Source organism: Ranitomeya variabilis, chromosome 2 (assembly GCF_051348905.1).
Source record: "Ranitomeya variabilis isolate aRanVar5 chromosome 2, aRanVar5.hap1, whole genome shotgun sequence".
In the NCBI taxonomy this organism is placed as follows: domain Eukaryota; kingdom Metazoa; phylum Chordata; class Amphibia; order Anura; family Dendrobatidae; genus Ranitomeya; species Ranitomeya variabilis.
In genome coordinates, this window is record NC_135233.1 from 493963044 (window position 1) to 493984231 (window position 21188).

At 49.0% G+C, this 21188-nt stretch overlaps 1 protein-coding gene across 1 annotated transcript in view; it reads left to right on the forward strand.

Annotated features, from left to right (window-relative positions):
* VWCE (von Willebrand factor C and EGF domains) overlaps positions 1-21188 on the forward strand; it is a 157610-nt gene that overhangs the window by 106332 nt on the left and 30090 nt on the right. The window contains exons 19-23 of the mRNA XM_077287995.1: positions 15677-15773; positions 15986-16068; positions 16169-16259; positions 16334-16416; positions 21019-21109. Of these exons, the coding sequence (XP_077144110.1) occupies positions 15677-15773; positions 15986-16068; positions 16169-16259; positions 16334-16416; positions 21019-21109 (445 nt within the window). The remainder of the gene's footprint in view (positions 1-15676; positions 15774-15985; positions 16069-16168; positions 16260-16333; positions 16417-21018; positions 21110-21188) is intronic.

The window sequence follows — 21188 nt, forward strand, 5'->3', positions numbered from 1 at the left end:
TGAATGTAATCCCATGATGACTATTGGCACCAATGTTATAGAAAATTGTCTTGCAGAAGTTATCGTCTTGTTGCAACAGGTAGCAGAAACTGCTGGCTACAGTGAACAACGCGCCCTGCAAAAAGAAATCAGAGCTCTGATGCAGAGACAGCAGGTAGAGCTGACTGGTGGTGAAATTGGTCGTGTCACTGTGAGTGATTCAAACCCTATCGCGATACCTCCCAGGAGTGAGATGTTGATATGGTGTCGGGCAGCCATAGGCCTCAGGGGTAACGACTACCAGGCCCTGGTAGAACCCGTCTATTCAGACAATAGGCCCACTCTCCTAACAGCCAGGGGGGTGGTCGACGTCCGCCAGGGGAGGGTGCCAGTACGTGTCCTTAACTGCTGGGAGGAAGAGGTCCATCTCACCAAGTATGTCACGCTCGCCAAACTGTTCACCGTCAATAATAGTGTGATACAGGCACCTGGACCCTTGGCCCCGTCTAACTTGGCGGGGGACAACGGTTCTGCAGGGCACCCGAAAGATTGGTGTCGGGAATTGCACGTGGGCACCGACTCCACCCCATCCCATCAGAAACGGGGCCTACCGGGTGGTTCACGAGTACGAGCGGGTATTTAGCAAACACCCCTTAGATTTTGGACAGGTGAAAGGGATCCAACATCATATCCCCACGGGAGATGAACCGGCCCATAAAAGAGAGATACCGCCCTGTACCCCCAGCTCATTATCAGTGTGCTAAGGACATGTTGCGAGAAATGAAGGAGGCTGGGGTGGTGAGAGACAGTTGTAGCCCCTGGGCAGCTCCGTTAGTCCTTGTTAAAAAGAAAGATGGCACAATGAGGATGTGCGTTGATTACAGGCAGTTGAATCGCATTACACATAAGGACGCATACCCACTGCCCAGGATAGAGGAGTCTCTGGCTGCCCTAAAGTCCGCTAACTATTTCTCTACCTTAGACCTCACCAGTGGGTACTGGCAGGTTCCCGTGGCGGAGGCGGACAAAGAGAAGACGGCCTTCACGACACCGATGGGTCTCTGCGAATTCAACTACATGCCCTTCGGATTGTGCAATGCCCCGGGGACGTTCCAGAGGATGATGGAGTGCTGTCTGGGGCACAAGAACTTTGAAACCATACTGCTATATTTGGATGATGTCATTGTCTTCTCTAAGACCTACAAAGACCATCTGAAGCACCTGGCTGAGGTGTTTGAAGCCCTGTCAAACTTTGGCTTAAAGGTGAAACCGTCCAAATGTCATCTGCTGAAACCCAAATTGCAGTATCTGGGCCATGTGATGAGCGCTGAAGGAGTAGCCCCAGACCCCGACCAGGTCACGGTGATCCAAGACTGGCCGAAGCCCAGCAACCTCCACGAAGTCCGTCAGTTCCTCGGGCTGGTAGGCTATTACCGAAGGTTCACTAAGGACTTCACCAAGAAGGCCGCACCCTTGCAAGACCTGTTGGTGGGCCAATCGAAGAAGACCAAGGGGAAGAACGCCCCATTCGATTGGAACGAGGGGCTGGAAGGATCCTTCACGTGTTTGAAGTCGGCATTGACGGGAGAAGAGGTACTGGCCTACCCCGAATACGACCAACCGTTTGTGCTGTACACGGATGCCAGCAATGTGGGATTGGGAGCCGTGCTGTCCCAGGTCCAAAAAGGAAAGGAGAGGGTGATCGCTTACGCCAGCAGGAAGCTCCGTCCCACGGAAAGGAACCCTGACAACTACAGTTCCTTTAAACTGGAGTTCCTTGCCATTGTCTGGGCAGTGACAGAGAGGTTCAAACACTACCTGGCCTCGGCGAAATTCACCATCTTCACGGATAATAATCCGCTGACGCACTTGGATACAGCCAAACTCGGGGCTTTGGAACAGCAGTGGATGGCCTGGCTGTCCAACTACGACTTCACCATCAAGTACCGGGCAGGACGCAAGAATGCGAATGCCGATGCCTTGTCCCGGATGCCCAATTTGCCAGAAACGGGGGAGGACCCGGAGGCACTTGAAGAGGTAGAGTTGCCTGCGTTCCATCGCCCCAAAGCCGCTCAGTACTCCCATCATGTGAAGAACCGGTACGAGAATCAACAGGATGCCATGCTGAATCCCCTGCCCCATCACGGATGGGCGGAGACCCAGGATGGTGACCCTGCGGTCCGTCGGGTGAAAGAGCTCCTGACGCAGGCAGGGTTGCATCCCGGCCTAGATGATCCACAGGAGACACGACAGCTGTGGAAGGGGAGAAGCAAACTGTTTATCCATGATGGCAAGCTGTGCCGGAGGAGCATCGACCCTCGTACTCATGAATTGGTATGGCAGATAGTGGTGCCTAGGCGAGATGCGCCCATGGTTCTGGGAGCCTACCACAATGGAGCCGGACACTTCGGATGGAAGAAGCTGGAGAGGCTACTCCGAGGGAGGTTCTATTGTATTGGCATGAAGAGAGCCATTGAGAAGTGGTGTCCGGAGTGCGGTCCATGTAGCCTACGCAGGAAGGACCGTGACAGCCAACGGGCTCCCTTGCAGCCCATCATCACCAAACGGCCGCTCAAACTGGTCGCGCTGGATCATGTGAAGCTGACACCTAGCCGGTCAGGCTATATCTACGCTCTTACCATCGTAGATCACTACTCCAGATTTTTGGTGGTTGTACCTGTCAAGGATCTAACGGCCAGGACGGCTGCCAAGGCCTTCCAGCAGTACTTACGTAGGCCCCATGGGAACCCGGAGAAGGTGCTGACCGATCAGGGACCAGCGTTCGAAGCTGAGGTGTTCCAAGAGTTCTGCCATCTGTACGGGTGTAAGAAGATCAGAACCACACCGTACCATCCCCAAACCAACGGGATGTGTGAAAAGATGAACCAAGTGGTGATCGACTTAAGGCCCCGTCTCACATAGCGAGATCGCTAGCGAGATCGCTGCTGAGTCACAAGTTTTGTGACGCAACAGCGACCTCAGTAGCGATCTCGCTATGTGTGACACGTACCAGCGATCAGGCCCCTGCTGCGAGATCGCTGGTCGTGTCAGAATGGCCTGGACCTTTTTTTGGTCGTTGAGGTCCCGCTGACATCGCTGAATCGGTGTGTGTGACACCGATCCAGCGATGTCTTCACTGGTAACCAGGGTAAACATCGGGTTACTAAGCGCAGGGCCGCGCTTAGTAACCCGATGTTTACCCTGGTTACCAGCGTAAATGTAAAAAAAAACAAACACTACATACTCACCATCTGTTGCCCGTCAGGTCCCTTGGCGTCTGCTTTCTGCTCTGACTGAGCCGCCGTACAGTGAGAGCACAGCAGTGACGTCACCGCTGCGCTCTGCTCTCAGCTCTCACTGTACGGCGGCTCAGTCAGAGCAGGAAGCAGACGCCAAGGGACCTGACGGGCAACAGATGGTGAGTATGTAGTGTTTGTTTTTTTTTACATTTACGCTGGTAACCAGGGTACACATCGGGTTACTAAGCGCGGCCCTGCGCTTAGTAACCCGATGTTTACCCTGGTTACCCGGGTGCTGCAGGGGGACTTCGGCATCGTTGAAGACAGTTTCAACGATGCCGAAGTCGTTCCCCTGATCGTTGGTCGCTGGAGAGAGCTGTCTGTGTGACAGCTCCCCAGCGACCACACAGCGACGCTGCAGCGATCAGCATCGTTGTCTGTATCGCTGCAGCGTCGCTGTGTGAGACGGGGCCCTTACTTAAGACTCTACCCGTAGAGAAGCGGAACCTGTGGCCAACAAAGTTGCCTGACTTGGTGGACATATACAATCATATCCCAGTAAATTCCAGCAACTGCACTCCAGCATACCTGATGCGAGGAAGATCTAGCAGGTTACCCGTTGACCAGGACATGGGGGTTCTAGTCCCCGAAGATACCTCGCCGGATGCAGATTGGGATGCAGAAAGGCAGCGAAGCTACCCCAAGGTACAAAAATGCGTAGAAAGAAGTCTCGCCCAGGCTAGACAAAAACAAGAAAGAGACTACAACCAGCATGCTCCTGCGATTCCCTTGTCACCCGGTGAGCACGTACTCAAACGAAAGAGGAGGATACACAAACTCGACGACCAATGGGAAGCGGAACCGTATACCGTCCTGCCATCCGATTTCGACAATACGAAGGTTTGTCTCATCAGCAAGGATGGAGGAGAGACCTCGATGGCGATATCCAGGGACCACCTTAAAGTCTGCCCTGATAAATTGAGAGAGAGGGAAACGGATCCAGGAACCTCCCCACCTGTAGAAAAGGAGAAGATGATACACACGGTTCTTGGCGATTTTCCCCAGTCCTGGACTCAGATAAATCAGGCCATCGTGGTACCTGTTCTAACGTTCCGCCAGCTGGACCCACCAGAACTAATTGTGGTGCCAGATCCTCCAGGCCCGCAATCTCAGCAAGCCTTGCCTGAAGATGCCATGCCAACCGTTGAACCGGCAAATCCTCCCTCTGCTATCGGCGAATCTGCCGTACCCACTGTTGGTAGCAGCAGCCCTGAGAGCTCCAGCCTGCCAGTGCTACCTAGACTCACTAGAAGCGTAGCTAGAAGACAGTGCACTACACCAGCGGTAGCAAGCATAGTGGGCCCTGTTAGGCCAATAGCAACCCCTGCGCTGCGAAGGTCTACACGCAGCACCAAGAATCAAACTCCCCTCCGCTACAAAACTTGGAGGTATTAGTGAGGGCTGCTATTTAGTTGAAAATGTTTGTGTGCATATCTTTTGTTACAGGTTTTAAAATGGACAACGGAGTAATGGACAGTGAATTGCTCCAAAAACTTCTAAAAGGGGACCCCTTTGTTTACCCGGGGTCCCCGCTGTTTCAACCACTGAACTGAGAGTCATAAACTGTGCATGACCTAACTTTCGCAATGTTCAAGAGTCCTCACCTCCCATAAAGGGAAGCACTGTTATGTTTAATTGTTTATAATATTTCAAAATTTTGTGTGTTTTCTGTTAACATGTATTGTTGTTCTTACTTTCCCAGTCCGGGAGTACTGGATTTAACCGGGGGGAGTGCAGCGCCCCAGAGTCCTGGTCGTTGCAGTACTGATGCTCCGCCGCTAGGGGGGTATTGGTACGTCTGATTGCACTAAAGGAGTTCACCTGACCAGGTATCACACACACTACACTTCACACTCCGGCCACCAGGGGGAGTGGTTCTATCTAGTAGGCCACTCCTCACACTTTGGTAAAACTGGGGGTTGGACAAGAAGACAGAGAGAAGCAACTGGGAGAAGTTAGAGAGAGGACTTGTCAGGGATGGGATCCTGGCAGACTCCTAAGTAAAGACAAGAAGTAAGAAACGGGAATACAGCAAAGAGGCGAGAGAACCAGAAGGAGTCGTGCTGTAAGATCGGGGCAACATCCTACTGAGGCGCAAACAATCAGTGCCGGAACGCCGAGCAAGTAAGAGACTCTAAGCATTACTTCAAACCACGGCCGGACAGCCAATTATAGGTTGGCTGTCTCACTTAAACACCTAAGCAGACAACGGAGGCAGCTGTGGGAGAGGGGCGACTTTAGGGTCCCGGAAGAACTCCAGGACTACCCCGTCATACGGGTGCGTCCTAACCATATCACCTGGGGGACGGAGAGAACGAATATCAGAGACAGACACAGCAGTTGTGAGGACTATCCCGGGGTGCTCAGCAGGGAAGGACTACAACACACAGGCGCTAGAAGGTAGACACTGATTCCCACCTGTTAAGGGAACTCCGGATGTGCCATCGGACCGGCCAGTCTCAGACAGCCCTGTTAACAGTGCTCTGGATTGAGTACCTCGAGACCTTCAGTAAAGAGGTAAAGAGACTGCACCCCTGTATCCTCGTTATCCACCGCGGCTTGCACCACACCGCAACATCATCGCATTCTCAACTTTCACTGGATGCCCCTCAGCAGGGTCACGGACCGGGCCTAGCCACCGTGACAACCCCAGAACTGAGACGCAGAGGCCCGGTACCGGGTGCCCCTCGGCCCTGCGGCAGTGGGGGCACCCCACAAGCACCCTAACTTCAGTGAAGCATGGGAGTGGCTGGGTGATGCTTTACTTCAATAGCACTGAAAGTCTACAGGATGTGTAGAGCAGGATGGATTCATCAAATCAGGAAATCCTAGGAGAAAAAGTCATGCCTTCCTGAAGCTTGTGAGTCATTGAATATTATTATTATAGCGCCATTTATTCCATGGCGCTTTACGTACATGTGAGGAGGGGTATATATAATAAAAACAAGTAATCTTGAACAATACAAGTCACAACTGGTACAGGAGGAGAGAGGACCCTGCCCACGAGGGCTCACAATCTACAAGGGATGGGCGAGGATACAGTAGGTGAGGATAGAGCTGGTCGTGCAGTGGTTTGGTCGATCGGTGGTTACTGCAGGTTGTAGGCTTGCCGGAAGAGGTAGGTCTTCAGGTTCTGTTTGAAGGCTTTGATGTAGGTGAGAGTCTGATATGTTGCGGTAGAGAGTTCCAGAGTAGGGGTGATGCGCGAGAGAAATCTTGTATGCGATTGTGGGAAGAGGAGATAAGAGGGGAGTAGAGAAGGAGATCCTGTGAGGATCGGAGGTTGCATGCAGGAAAGTACCGGTAGACGAGGTCACAGATGTATGGAGGAGAAAGGTTGTGGATGGCTTTGTATGTCATGGTTAGGCTTTTGTACTGGAGTCTCTGGGTAATGGGGAGCCAGTGAAGGGATTGACAGAGGGGAGAGGCCGGGGAATAGCGTGGGGACAGGTGTATTAGTCAGGCAGCTGAGTTTAGAATAGATTGGAGTGTGAGAGTGTTAGAGGGGAGGCCACAGAGCAGGCGGTTACAGTAGCCGAGGCGGGAGATGATGAGGGCATGGACTAGGATTTTTGCAGATTCTTGGTTTAGGAATTTACGGATCCATGAAATATTTTTGAGTTGAAGGCGGCAGGAAGTGGAAAGGGCTTGGATATGCGGTTTGAAGGAGAGATCAGTGTCAAGGATTACCCCGAGTCAGCAAGCTTGTGGGACTGGGGAGAGTGGGCAGCCGTTTACTGTAATGGATAGGTTCGTTGGGGAGGTCACATGAATTCTGTTTTGTCCATGTTAAGTTTTAGAAATCTAGCGGAGAAGAAGGATGAAATAGCGGATAGACATTGAGGGATTCTGGTTAGTAGGGTGGTGATATCTGGTCCAGAGATGTAGATCTGTGTATCATCAGCATAGAGATGATACTGAAAACCATGAGATTCTATGAGCTGTCCCAGGCCAAAAGTGTAAATGGAGAAGAGCAGGGGCCCTAGAATTGAGCCTTGTGGGACTCTGACAGATAGGTGGCGAGGTGAGGATGTGATCTGTGAGTGGGAGACGCTGAATGTCTGGTCAGTTAGGTATGACGAGATCCAGGATAGGGCCAAGTCTGTGATACCAATGGATGAGAGGGTCTGTAGTAATAGGGAATGGTCCACTGTGACAAAGGCAAAGGACAGGTACAGGAGGAGGAGGATAGAGTAGTGTCGCTTGGTTTTGGCGGTTAATAGGTCATTGGTGACCTTAGTTAGGGCAGTTTCAGTGGAGTGGTGTGACCGGAAGCCTGAATGTAAGTGGTCGAAGAGGGAGCAGGAAGATAGATGGGAGGATAGTTCAAGATGGACGTGTTGTTCCAGTAGTTTTGAGGCATAGGGAAGAAGTGATATAGGGCGATAGCTCGATAGAGAGGATGGGTCAAGAGAGGGCTTTTTGAGGATAGGTGTGATTGAGGCATGTTTAAAGCTTGAGGGGAAAACACCAGTTGCTGGTGATAGGTTGAAGAGATGGGTTAAGGTTGGGATGAAGACTGTGGCGAGGTTTGCAATGAAGTAGGAAGGGATCGGGTCAAGTGCACAGGTGGTGAGATGCGACCTTGGAATATTCAAAGAGGGTAATTATCCCAAACATACCTCAAAGTCCACCATGGCTTGGTTTTAGAAGCTGTACTGGAAGACTCTGGAGTGATCACCTGAATTTGGTTTTATGTGTATATATATGTTTGGATTGTAAATTGTTTGACTATATTCATAGACATATATGTATGTACACATTGTTTTTGGGCTACTTCCTGGGTTGCCCAGCTCTTTTTTCCTGGTTGTGTTTTTTGCCCACTTTTACAAAAAACATTTTCAAATAAAGATTATGTCGAGTTTTATTGGCCTTGTGTGAAGTTTTGTTGTTAGGTTGATTATTTCATACAGAGTTAGATAGCAGAATAGCCGGTAATTCAATTGTTGGCTTTTGCAAAATCATTACCGAACCCGACAGGATATGAGACATGGTTTACATACAGTAAACCATTGCATATCTGTTATATTTTTATATATCCCTCCCTAATAATGTTAGTAGTGTGTGTGTGTGGGTAATATTTGGGAGCTGTAGGTGTTAAATTAAAGGATTAATTCACGGAAAAAACTGTCGTGGGCTCCCGCGCAATTTTTTCCGCCAGAGAGGGAAAGCCAGTGACTGAGGGCAGATATTAACCCCTTCCCGACCCATGACGCCACGTAGGCGTCATGAAAACCCGTGCCAATCCGACCCATGACGCCTATGTGGCGTCATGGAATGATCGCGTCCCTGCAGATCGGGTGAAGGGGTTAACTCCTATTTTACCCGATCTGCAGGGAGAGGGGGAGTGGTACTTCAGCCCAGGGGGGGTGGCTTCACCCCCCCGTGGCTACGATCGCTCTGATTGGCTGTTGAAAGTGAAACTGCCAATCAGAGCGATTTGTAATATTTCACCTAAAAAACTGGTGAAATATTACAATCCAGCCATGGCCGATGCTGCAATATCATCGGCCATGGCTGGAAATACTGAAGTGCCCCCCCCCCACGCCCACCGATCGCCCCCCCCCGTCCTCCGTTATGGGGTCCGGTCCCCTCCGTCCGCCTGCCGGCTCCCCCGTCCTCCTGTCCGCTCCCTCCTTGCTCAGACCCACCCCCCCTGTGCTCCGTTCCCCCCCCCCCGTGCTCCGATCCACCCCCCCACCACCCCTTCATACTTACCGATCCTCCCGGTGTCCGGCCGTCTCCTCGCTGGGCGCCGCCATCTTGGAAAATGGCGGGCGCATGCTCAGTGCGCCCGCCGAATCTGCCAGTCGGCAGATTCCTTACAGGTACATTTTGATCGCTGTGGTAGGTTCTATCACAGCGATCAAAATAAAAAAAATAATAAATAACCCCCCCCCCCTTTATCACCCCCATAGGGACAATAATAAAATAAAGAATTTTTTTTTTTTTTTTTTCCACTAGGGTTAGGGTTAGAACTAGGGTTAGAACTAGGGGTAGGGTTAGGGGTAGGGTTAGGGTTACGGGTAGGGTTAGGGGTAGGGTTATGGCATGTGCACACAGAGCGGATCGGCCGCGGATGCGCAGCGGATCGGCCGCAGATCGGCAGCGGATCGGCAGCGGATCCGCCGCGGATCCGCAGCGGATCGGCCGCGGATCCGCAGCGGATCGGCCGCGGATCCGCAGAGGATCGGCCGCGGATCCTCAGCGGATCGGCCGCGGATCCGCAGCGGATCCGCTGCGGATTGGCAGCGGATCCGCAGCAGATCGGCAGCGGATCCGCAGCGGATCGGCCGCGGATCGGCAGCGGATCGGCCGCGGATCCGCAGCGGATCCGCAGCGGATTGGCAGCAGATCCGCAGCGGATTGGCCGCGGATCCGCAGCGGATTGACAGCGGATCCGCAGCGGATTGGCCGCGGATCCGCAGCGGATTGACAGCGGATCCGCAGCGGATTGGCCGCGGATCCGCAGCGGATCGGCAGCGGATTGGCCGCGGATCCGCAGCGGATTGGCCGCGGATCCGCAGCGGATTGGCCGCGGATCCGCAGCGGATTGGCCGCTGCGAATTCGAAGCAGTTTTCCATCAGGTTTACAGTACCATGTACACCTAAGGAAAACCAAATCCGCTGTGCCCATGGTGCGGAAAATTCCGTGCAGAAATGCTGCGTTGTATTTTCCGCAGCATGTCAATTCTTTGTGCGGATTCCGCAGCGTTTTACACCTGTTCCTCAATAGGAATCCGCCGGTGAAATCCGCACAAAAAAACACTGGAAATCTGCTGTAAATCCGCAGGTAAAACGCAGTGCCTTTTACCTGCAGATTTTTCAAAAATCGTGCGGAAAAATCTCACACGAATCCGCAACGTGGGCACATAGCCTTAGGGTTAGGGTTGGAATTAGAGTTAGGGTTGGAATTAGGGCTAGGGTTTGAAATAGGGTTAAGATTAGGCTTGTGGTTAGGGTTACGGATAGGGTTAGGGGTGTGTTGGGGTTACAGTTGTGGTTAGGGTTGGGATTAGGGCTACGGTTGGGATTAGGGTTAGGATTAGGGTTGGAATTAGGGTTACGGGTGTGTTGCGGTTAGGGTTGTGGTTAGGGGTGTGTTGGGGTTAGGGTTGTGATTAGGGTTATGGCTACAGTTGGGATTAGGATTAGGGGTGTGTTGGGGTTAGTGTTGAAGTTAGAATTGAGGGGTTTCCACTGTTTAGGCACATCAGGGGTCTCCAAACGCAACATGGCGCCACCATTGATTCCAGCCAATCTTGCATTCAAAAAGTCAAATGGTGCTCCCTCCCTTCCAAGCCCCGACGTGCGCCCAAACAGTGGTTTACCCCCACATTTGGGGTACCAGCGTACTCAGGACAAACTGGGCAACAACTGTTGGGGTCCAATTTCTCCTGGTACCCTTGCAAAAATAAAAAATTACTTGCTAAAACATAATTTTTGAGGAAAGAACAATTATTTTTTATTTTCACGGCTCTGCGTTATAAACTTCTGTGAAGCACTTGGGGGTTGAAAGTGCTCACCACACATCTAGATAAGTTCCTTCTGGGGTCTAGTTTCCAAAATGGGGTCACTTGTGGGGTGTTTCTACTGTTTAGGCACATCAGGGGCTCTGCAAATGCAATGTGACGCCCGCAGACCATTCCATCAAAGTCTGCATTTCAAATGTCACTACTTCCCTTCCGAGCCCTGACGTGCACCCAAACAGTGGTTTACCCCCACATATGGGGTATCAGCATACTCACAACAAACTGGGCAACAAATATTGGGGTCCAAATTCTCCTGTTACCCTTGTGAAAATAAAAAATTGCTTGCTAAAACATCTTTTTTGAGGAAAGAAAAATGATTTTTTATTTTCACGGCTCTGCGTTGTAAACTTCTGTGAAGCACTTGGGGGTTGAACGTGCTCACCACACATCTAGATAAGTTCCTTGGGGGGTCTAGTTTCCAAAATGGGGTCACTTGTGGGGGGTTTCTACTGTTTAGGCATATCAGGGGCTCTGCAAACGTAACATGATGCCCGCAGACCATTCCATCAAAGTCTGCATTCCAAAACGTCACTACTTCACTTCCGAGCCCCGGCATGTGCCCAAACAGTGGTTTACCCCCACATATGGGGTATCAGCGTACTCAGGAGAAACTGGACAACAACTTTTGGGGTCCAATTTCTCCTGTTACTCTTGCAAAAATAAAAAATTCTGGGCTAAAAAAATATTTTTGAGGAAAGGAAACACATTTATTATTTTCACGGCTCTGCGTTATAAACTTCTGTGAAGCATTTGGGGGTTCAAAGTGCTCACCACACATCTAGATAAGTTCCTTGGGGGGTCTAGTTTCCAAAATGGGGTCACTTGTGGGGGGTTTCTACTGTTTAGGCATATCAGGGGCTCTGCAAACGTAACATGATGCCCGCAGACCATTCCATCAAAGTCTGCATTCCAAAACGTCACTACTTCCCTTCCGAGCCCCGGCATGTGCCCAAACAGTGGTTTACCCCCACATATGGGGTATCAGCGCACTCAGGAGAAACTGGACAACAACTTTTGGGGTCCAATTTCTCCTGTTACTCTTGCAAAAATAAAAAATTCTGGGCTAAAAAAATATTTTTGAGGAAAGGAAACACATTTATTATTTTCACGGCTCTGCGTTATAAACTTCTGTGAAGCATTTGGGGGTTCAAAGTGCTCACCACACATCTAGATAAGTTCCTTGGGGGGTCTAGTTTCCAAAATGGGGTCACTTGTGGGGGGTTTCTACTGTTTAGGCATATCAGGGGCTCTGCAAACGTAACATGATGCCCGCAGACGATTCCATCAAAGTCTGCATTCCAAAACGTCACTACTTCCCTTCCGAGCCCCGGCATGTGCCCAAACAGTGGTTTACCCCCACATATGGGGTATCAGCGTACTCAGGAGAAACTGGACAACAACTTTTGGGGTCCAATTTCTCCTGTTACTCTTGCAAAAATAAAAAATTCTGGGCTAAAAAAATATTTTTGAGGAAAGGAAACACATTTATTATTTTCACGGCTCTGCGTTATAAACTTCTGTGAAGCATTTGGGGGTTCAAAGTGCTCACCACACATCTAGATAAGTTCCCTTGGGGGTCTAGTTTCCAAAATGGAGTCACTTGTGGGGAGTTCCTACTGTTTAGGCACATCAGGGGCTCTGCAAACGCAACCTGATGCCCGCAGAGCATTCCATCAAAGTCTGCATTTCAAAACGTCACTACTTCCCTTCCGAACCCCGACGTGTGCCAAAACAGTGGTTTACCCCCACATATGGGGTATCAGCGTACTCAGGAGAAACTGGACAACAACTTTTGGGGTCCAATTTCTCCTGTTACTCTTGCAAAAATAAAAAAATTCTGGGCTAAAAAATATTTTTGAGGAAAGGAAACACATTTTTTATTTTCACGGCTCTGCGTTATAAACTTCTGTGAAGCACTTGGGGGTTCAAAGTTCTCACCACACATCTAGATTAGTTCCTTGGGAGGTCTAGTTTCCAAAATGGGGTCACTTGTGCGGGAGCTCCAATGTTTAGGCACACAGGGGCTCTCCAAACGCGACATGGTGTCCGCTAATGATTGGAGCTAATTTTCCATTCAAAAAGCCAAATGGCGTGCCTTCCCTTCCGAGCCCTGCCGTGCGCCCAAACAGTGGTTTACCCCCACATATGGGGTATCACCGTACTCAGGACAAACTGGACAACAAAATTTGGGGTCCAATTTCTCCTATTACCCTTGGGAAAATAAAAAATTCTGGGCTAAAAATCATTTTTGAGGAAAGAAAAATTATTTTTTTATTTTCACGGCTCTGCGTTATAAACTTCTGTGAAGCACCTGGGGGTTATAAGTGCTCACTATGCATCTAGATAAGTTCCTTGGGGGGTCTAGTTTCCAAAATGGGGTCACTTGTAGGGGAGCTCCAATGTTTAGGCACACAGGGGCTCTCCAAACGCGACATGGTGTCCGCTAACGATTGGAGCTAATTTTCCATTCAAAAAGTCAAATGGCACGCCTCCCCTTCCGAGCCTTGCCGTGCACCCAAACAGTGGTTTACCCCCACATATGAGGTATCGGCATACTCAGGAGAAATTGCCCAACAAATTTTAGGATCCATTTTATCCTGTTGCCCATGTGAAAATGAAAGAATTGAGGCTAAAAGAAATTTTGTGTGAAAAAAAAGTACTTTTTCATTTTTGCGGATCAATTTGTGAAGCACCTGGGGGTTTAAAGTGCTCACTATGCCTCTAGATGAGTTCCTTGGGGGGTCTAGTTTCCAAAATTGGGTCACTTGTGGAGGAGCTCCAATGTTTAGGCACACAGGGGCTTTCCAAACGCGACATGGTGTCCGCTAACGATGGAGATAATTTTTCATTCAAAAAGTCAAATGGCGCTCCTTCCCTTCCGAGCCTTACCATGTGCCCAAACAGTGGTTTACCCCCACATGTGAGGTATTGGTGTACTCAGGAGAAATTGCCCAACAAAATTTAGGATCCATTTTATCCTGTTGCCCATGTGAAAATGAAAAAATTGAGGCTAAAATAATTTTTTTGTGAAAAAAAAGTACTTTTTCATTTTTACGGATCAATTTGTGAAGCACCTGGGGGTTTAAAGTGCTCACTATGCTTCTAGATAAGTTCCTTGGGGGGTCTAGTTTCCAAAATGGGGTCACTTGTGGGGGAGCTCCAATGTTTAGGCACACGGGGGCTCTCCAAACGTGACATGGTGTCCGCTAAAGATTGGAGCCAATTTTTCATTCAAAAAGTCAAATGGCGCTCCTTCCCTTCCGAGCCCTGCCGTGCGCCCAAACAGTGGTTTACCCCCACATATGAGGTATCAGCGTACTCAGGACAAATTGGACAACAACGTCCGTGGTCCAGTTTCTCCTTTTACCGCTGGGAAAATAAAAAAATTGTTGCTAAAAGATCATTTTTGTGACTAAAAAGTTAAATGTTCATTTTTTACTTCCATGTTGCTTCTGCTGCTGTGAAACACCTGAAGGGTTAATAAACTTCTTGAATGTGGTTTTGAGCACCTTGAGGGGTGCAGTTTTTAGAATGGTGTCACTTTTGGGTATTTTCAGCCATATAGAACCCTCAAAATGACTTCAAATGTGAGGTGGTCCCTAAAAAAAATGGTTTTGTAAATTTTGTTGTAAAAATGAGAAATCACTGGTCAAATTTTAACCCTTATAACTTCCTAGCAAAAAAAAAAATTGTTTCCAAAATTGTGCTGATGTAAAGTAGACATGTGGGAAACGTTATTTATTAACTATTTTGTGTCACATAACTCTCTGGTTTAACAGAATAAAAAATCAAAATGTGAAAATTGCGAAATTTTCAAATTTTTTGCCAAATTTCCGTTTTTTTCACAAATAAACTCAGAAATTATCGACCTAAATTTACCACTAACATGAAGCCCAATATGTCACGAAAAAACAATCTCAGAATCGCTAGGATCCGTTGAAGCGTTCCTGAGTTATTACCTCATAAAGGGACACTGGTCAGAATTTCAAAAAACGGCAAGGTCATTAAGGCCAAAATAGGCTGGGTCATGAAGGGGTTAATAGCCCAAAGAGGGACCATGGTTATTGCGCCCCTGGCTGAAAACATCTGCCCCCAGCCACCCCAGAAAAGGCACATCTGCAAGATGCGCCTATTCCGGCACTTAGCCTGTCTCTTCCCACTGACCTGTAGCATTGGCATATGGGGTAATAAGGGGTTAATGTCACCTTGCTATTGTAAGGTGACATTAAGCCTGGTTAATAATGGAGAGGTGTTAATATGACACCTATTCATTATTAATCCAATAGTCTGAAAGAGTTAAAAATACACACACATTAAGAATAAAGTCTTTTAATAAAATAATTAAACACACAGGTTTTAACATCTTTATTGCACTCTCAATCCAAGCCAAGCCCTCATTCTTCTGTAAAAAAATCAAAAATAAAAAAGCAACAATATCCCATACCTGTCCGCCGTTCTGTCAAGTCCCACCCATTAATCCATATCGGAGGGCATTTACCTTTTACAACCGGGAGCAGTGCTAATGCGGTCACTCCCAGCTGTAAACGACAGGGAAATGAATGAAATGCAGGGAACGGACATTCGGTGACTAGCGGTGCCGTCATCGAAGCTGTGTCCCCTGGCGGCATGAACTCAGATGAACTCTTCAGCATGGGTGACTTGTATTTGTTTAAGATTATTGTACTTGTTTTTATTATGTATACCCCTCCTCACATGTAAAGCGCCATGGAATAAATGGCGCTATAACAATAAATAATAATAATAATGGGAAAAATCATCTGGCATCATATATTAATATAGTCTTTTCTGTTCTCCCCTCCTGACTGCCGTTCACCACATACACTCATTTCTCTTGCTTTGTTCTAGGCAGACGGCTCTATCTTGTGTAAGAAGACAGATTGTGTGGAAACCTGTCCTCATCCTATCATGGTGCCAGGACAGTGTTGCCCTGACTGTTCAGCAGGTAGAAAAAACACTCTGCTATTGCGGGTAAATCTAAGGAGTAATGGTACAATTGTACCCCCAAAAAAATTATGAATACTATACGACAGGTAGGGGTGGGTAAAGTGGCTCATTGTCGTCTCCTGAAGTCATCCAGTACCTTCAACATGTTGCAAACTATATTTTTGCATGAAAACGGAAATGAAAAATTGTTTCTTGGCTCTCTTTTTAAAGGCTGCTCCTATGGAAGGAAGACATATAAGAATAATGAGAGCTTCCCTTCATACTCAGATCCCTGCCTCACATGTATTTGCTTGGTAAGAAGTTTTGGAAGAATAAACTGGATTGATGAATGTATTAGCATCAATAATCCTCAGCCGGCATATATATATAACAGATGCTATTCTTGTTGTACAGGTGGGTACTGTTGCTTGCTCGCCCATTGAATGTGCTCCCAACTGCACTTACCCTTTCCACAATGAGGGAGAATGCTGCCCGGTTTGTCGAGGTGAGAAGGGCTGGGTGGCTTGTGTATCTCCTCTACTTTTGGTCCATGACATAAACCTGTTCATGCCTTTGCAGATTGCACATATGATGGAAGGAAAGTGCTAAACAAGCAAACATTTTCACTGGAAAGTGAACCCTGTACCCAGTGCACATGTCAGGTGAGTGATTTTCTTTCCATTGGAAATTCAGCAATATTGAAACATCTACGCTATATATATATAATTACCTTGCAATGTCTTCACATCCTGGTCTGGATCCCAGAATTCAATGCGGCGGAAGTTCACCGACTGCCATATTGGGACACCCAAGTGATGGGTGTCTCAATATGGAATCTGCTGGTGGTACCAGCCTCTTGCGCTGTACCACCAGCAGAATATCGTTGCACCACACACACACACAAACACGCACACACACACACTGTATACGCCATATGTACCATACACACACAAACACACACTGTATATGTGTATGTGAAGCGCCCCCACGTTAAGGGCAATGGGGTACTCGGCACCGGGTCTATCTCTCTCTCTCGGTTCTGGGGATGTCACGGTGGCCCGACCCAGTCCGTGGCCCTTCTGAGGGGCATCCAATTAAAGGTGAAGTTTGTCTGGTGTTCGTGACGCCACCTGTGGTATTCGGTCAGGGTGACCGACGCTGCTTAGGGCTCCGCTGGGGTGATGGAATGGCAGCTAGATGGTATACCTTCCCACAGGTGAAGTATGTCCCCAGGGCTTCCCAGATGTGTAGGTGGTGATGGTGGACGATGTAATGCGCAATGAATAACGAGGACACAAGGTTGCAGTCTCTTTACCTTTTACTGAAGACTTCAGCGTCCACAGTCCAGAGCACAGATCACAGGGCTGGCAGAGTCCGGCCGGTCCGAAGGCACATCCAGAGCTCCCTTGTGCAGGTGGAAATCAGTAGCCTTCCTACTAGCTCCTGTGTGTTTGTAATAGCATGCAGGTACTGAGTATGTCACCACGGAACAGACAGACCAACAGTTGAGGGGTTTAATAACAGGAATAAGGTTCTCCTCGCAGGGAGGAAGCAATGGAAAATAACTAGCAATAAAACAGTGCAAAAATATGGGAGTTAAACAATATAACAAAATTAAGCAGGACTTCTTGAGAAAAGAACACTTATCAGTCTGATGAGGACTTGCTTGGAGGGTCGTCTTCTCCAACGTAGGCGCCGAGAAACAGCGGCATTTGTCTTCCCTCTGTTGTCCGTGGGCAGAGTAGTCTCTGGGAGCCTGCTGCCTGGGGTTTCGGGAGTTAATGTGGTATGCACAGGCTCTGAGTCTTTAACTTTTACAGCACAGCCAGGAAATCAGGGCTCTGCACTGTTGTCTCTGTACGAGGAAAACAGGGGCTCTGCACTGTTAATTCTCTGTACCAGGAGTCAGGGGCTCTGTACTGTTAAGTCTCTGTACTGATACCGCGGGGACCAGGGTGTAGTAGTCTCTAAAAGGGTCTCAAAGCGCCCCCCTCCAGTCACAGCAGAGTCCGCTTTTATGTACTCACAAGATGCAGTCTTTCTGGGCAGTCTCTCTCTGTTTGTCCTCAGACCGGGAGCTCTCTCTCTCTCTCTCTTCCGGAGCGCAGCTGCACCCTGCTCTGCACGCTGCTCTGTCTCCTGCGTGCGTCCCTTTCCCGCTCTCTGGCTGCTTCCTTTCTGTCCCAGTCTACAAGTCTGCCCCCTAGGGAACCTGCAGCACAGCTCAATGGTTCCAGGCACAGAGCCGAGCAGGTAACCGCCCCCAGACTCTTCTTGTGCTTTTAACTCCTTACATGTTGTAGTACCTCCCTGCTGAGCACCACGGGTTAGTCCTCACAACTTTCTTGGATGTTTCTGATGTTCTCTCTCTCTGTCCCCCAGATGGTATGGATAGGAGAACCCGTATGACGGGGTAGGCCTGGAGCTTATTTATAGGGACCCTAGAGACGCCCCTCTCCCACAAATTTGCCTCCGTGTCTTCATAGGTATTAAGCTCGGGCAACCAACTTGGAATTGACTGTCCTGCCGGTCTCTGAAGTAATGCGTAGAGCCTATTACTCCCTCGGTGTTCCGGCCACCGGCTACGCGCCTCAGAAGGAGGCTGCCGATCTTGGGGCAGAACTCCTCCCGGTATTATCTCCTTGTGCTATGACCTTGTTTCTCACTCTCCACAATATACTTTGCTTCATGTCCTTTCTTAGGATGCTGCCGCAATGGGTGCAGGCACAGCTCCGTAACGCTCTATCTCGTGCTTGGCCTCTGTCAGGATCCCACCCCTGACAGGGACCCTCTGTCTGCAGCTCAGATGTTCCTCCTTCTCCCCCTGTCTGCCTGACAGGTCCTCTCTGGGTCAAACCCAGGCAGCTTCTCCCTGACTTCCTATTCAACCCACCAGTTTTACCCATGTGTGAGGAGTGGCCTAGTAGATAGAACCTTTGCTCCCCCTGGTGGACTGGAGTGTGAAGTGTAGTGTGTGACTGTGATACCTGGCAAGGTGAACTCCTTTAGTACCATCAGACGTAATATCACTCCCCCTGGTGGAAGAGCGACATTACTGCAACAACCAGGACTCTGGGGCGCTGCATATGCACCACACACACACACACACACACACTGTATATGCCGTACGCACCACACACACACACACAGTATACACCGTACGCAGCCTCTTGCGCGGTACCACCAGTGGAACACCCAAAGATGGCGGCGGTCTGTATTACTGCGCCTGTGCGAATTCCGCGCAGGCACAGTGAATAATTCTGCTGATGCCCACGGCAGATGCGCGACGTGTCTGCAGGCAGAGGAAGCCGGTCACATTAAAGGGGTTTTTCCACAAACGAAAGTTCATTTTAGAAATTGTCTGTGTCTAACCATGTACAGAGCATACCACATCTCCTGGGCAGGGGTGGAAGCAAAATACAATACTGACATTACAGCAGGGGATCACAGAGGATTCATTTTGTGAGGTAAAATATTTCACTGACTGTTTTTAAACAATATTTTACTTCATAAAATGTATCCTCTGCGATCTCCTGCTGCAATGTCAGTATTGTCTTTTGCTTCCTCCCCTGCCCAAGAGCTGTGGTATGTTCTGTACACGGTCAGACACAGAAAATTTTTAAAATGAACTTTCCTTTGTGGGAAAACCCCTTTAAAAAGCAAATATCAACGCCAACATGGCTCCTCCTAAAAAGTACGCCAATGATAATGAAAGAAAAGCAGCAAAGACACAATGCCGAAGACAAGAAAGCAGATGGGAAAGAGAAAAAGCACACCGGGGTGAGAGACAGAGCACAGGGAGGAGACAGCTCAAACAGGACACCACATGAGGGGAGAGCACAGCAAAGGAAGGAGAGAGACAGCAGACAAGGGGGATAGCACATGGGGTAGACAGGTCAAAGAAGAGAGCACAGACGGGAGAAGTCAGCACGTGCGGAAAGAGAGAGTGGATAGGTGGGTGAGCACATGGGGGGAGAGATTCTCAATGCTGCAAAGCCTGCCCTCATCGTGACATTACCGCCCTCCCAATGCAATAGCATCGGGCCTCCGTCTAGTAACTAATATAAGCAGGTAAACCAATATATCAATCACATGTTTAGTAAGTAATAATGGTCTACTTTGGGTCCAGTTGGAGTCTGGCATGATTTTCCTATACTCTTTGTCTTCATTAATGTGGTCAAAATCTCTGGTTTCACATTTAATGCTCTTATTAGGCCAGACCACATTGCATTCATTGCTAAAGTGGGGAGCAGTCACCACTGGGCAGTGGGGTACTCGGTACCGGGTCCGGTCGCACTTAAAGGGGATGTCATGGTGGCTGCGACCCGGTCCATGGCCTGGGCACTCAATTAAAGGGGAAATGTCTTTAAGGGGTATTTTGGAATAAAGTCTATTCATGACGCCACCTGTGGTTCTCGGTCAAAGGGGACTGATGCTGCTTAAAGGGGTCCTCTGGGGTGATGTTGTTACAGCAAGATGGAAACGCTTCCCACAGGTGAAGCAGGGTCCCCAGGGCTCCCAAGGTGTTTGGGCAAGGATGACGTATGCCGGCAAATAATTAGAGGACACAGGGTTGTAAAGTCTTTACCTGGTTTACTGGCAGTAGCAGTCCACAGTCCAGGGTACCAGGAACAGATGATGGTATGGTCCAGCCGGCCTGGAGGCAATAATGAATCCCTCTTCCAGGTGAGGTCCGTAAGCCTTCCTATTTGCGCTAGTGGGCGAGGTCCCTGCTGCCTGTAGCTACTGGCAAAGTCCTCTCCCTCCTGCTCTGAGACAGGTACCTGTATGGTGGGCAGCTTGAGCCGTTTTATAGGGTCTCTATCACGACCCAGGCTCTTCGGGTGCTACTTCACTTCCAGGCATGGTGTGGGCAATTAACATGCAGTCCTATGTCCTCCGGTTCTGCTATGTGTCCTAGAGTACAACACAGCCTCTGGCTCCTGGTGCCCGGATCCTGCGCTTCGGCTCTGAGGGTGCCCGGTCACAGTTCCCCTCTAAGCCCCTTTCCTTCTCCACTGTGCTCCTTTCCTCAGTAGCTCCACCACTTTCAACCCCTCAGGTTCACTTCCTTTCCCTGGAGCGGCAGCTCAATCCTGGCTGCACGGAGGATCATAGTTTATTTATTGTTGGAGGAATTGTTTTTGGTTGTATCATTGTAACAACCAGTTACCTGGGGTGTTACAGTTGCACCTGTTCACACTAGTTGGAAGTGCCAGTCAGTCTTTTTGTCTTACTAGAAAATGCTTCTTTTTTATCATGAGGTTGGTGAGGTACAATGTGAAGCCATCTCCTGTTCCATCTCCTGCTCCCATCCATATAAATTTCCAGGAGAATGCTGTGCGACCTGTGAAGGTATGAATTATATTTCTATAAGATATAAGTTATGTCTGTAATATATGGGTTACGAAGACCCTATTGTCAATGTAACTAA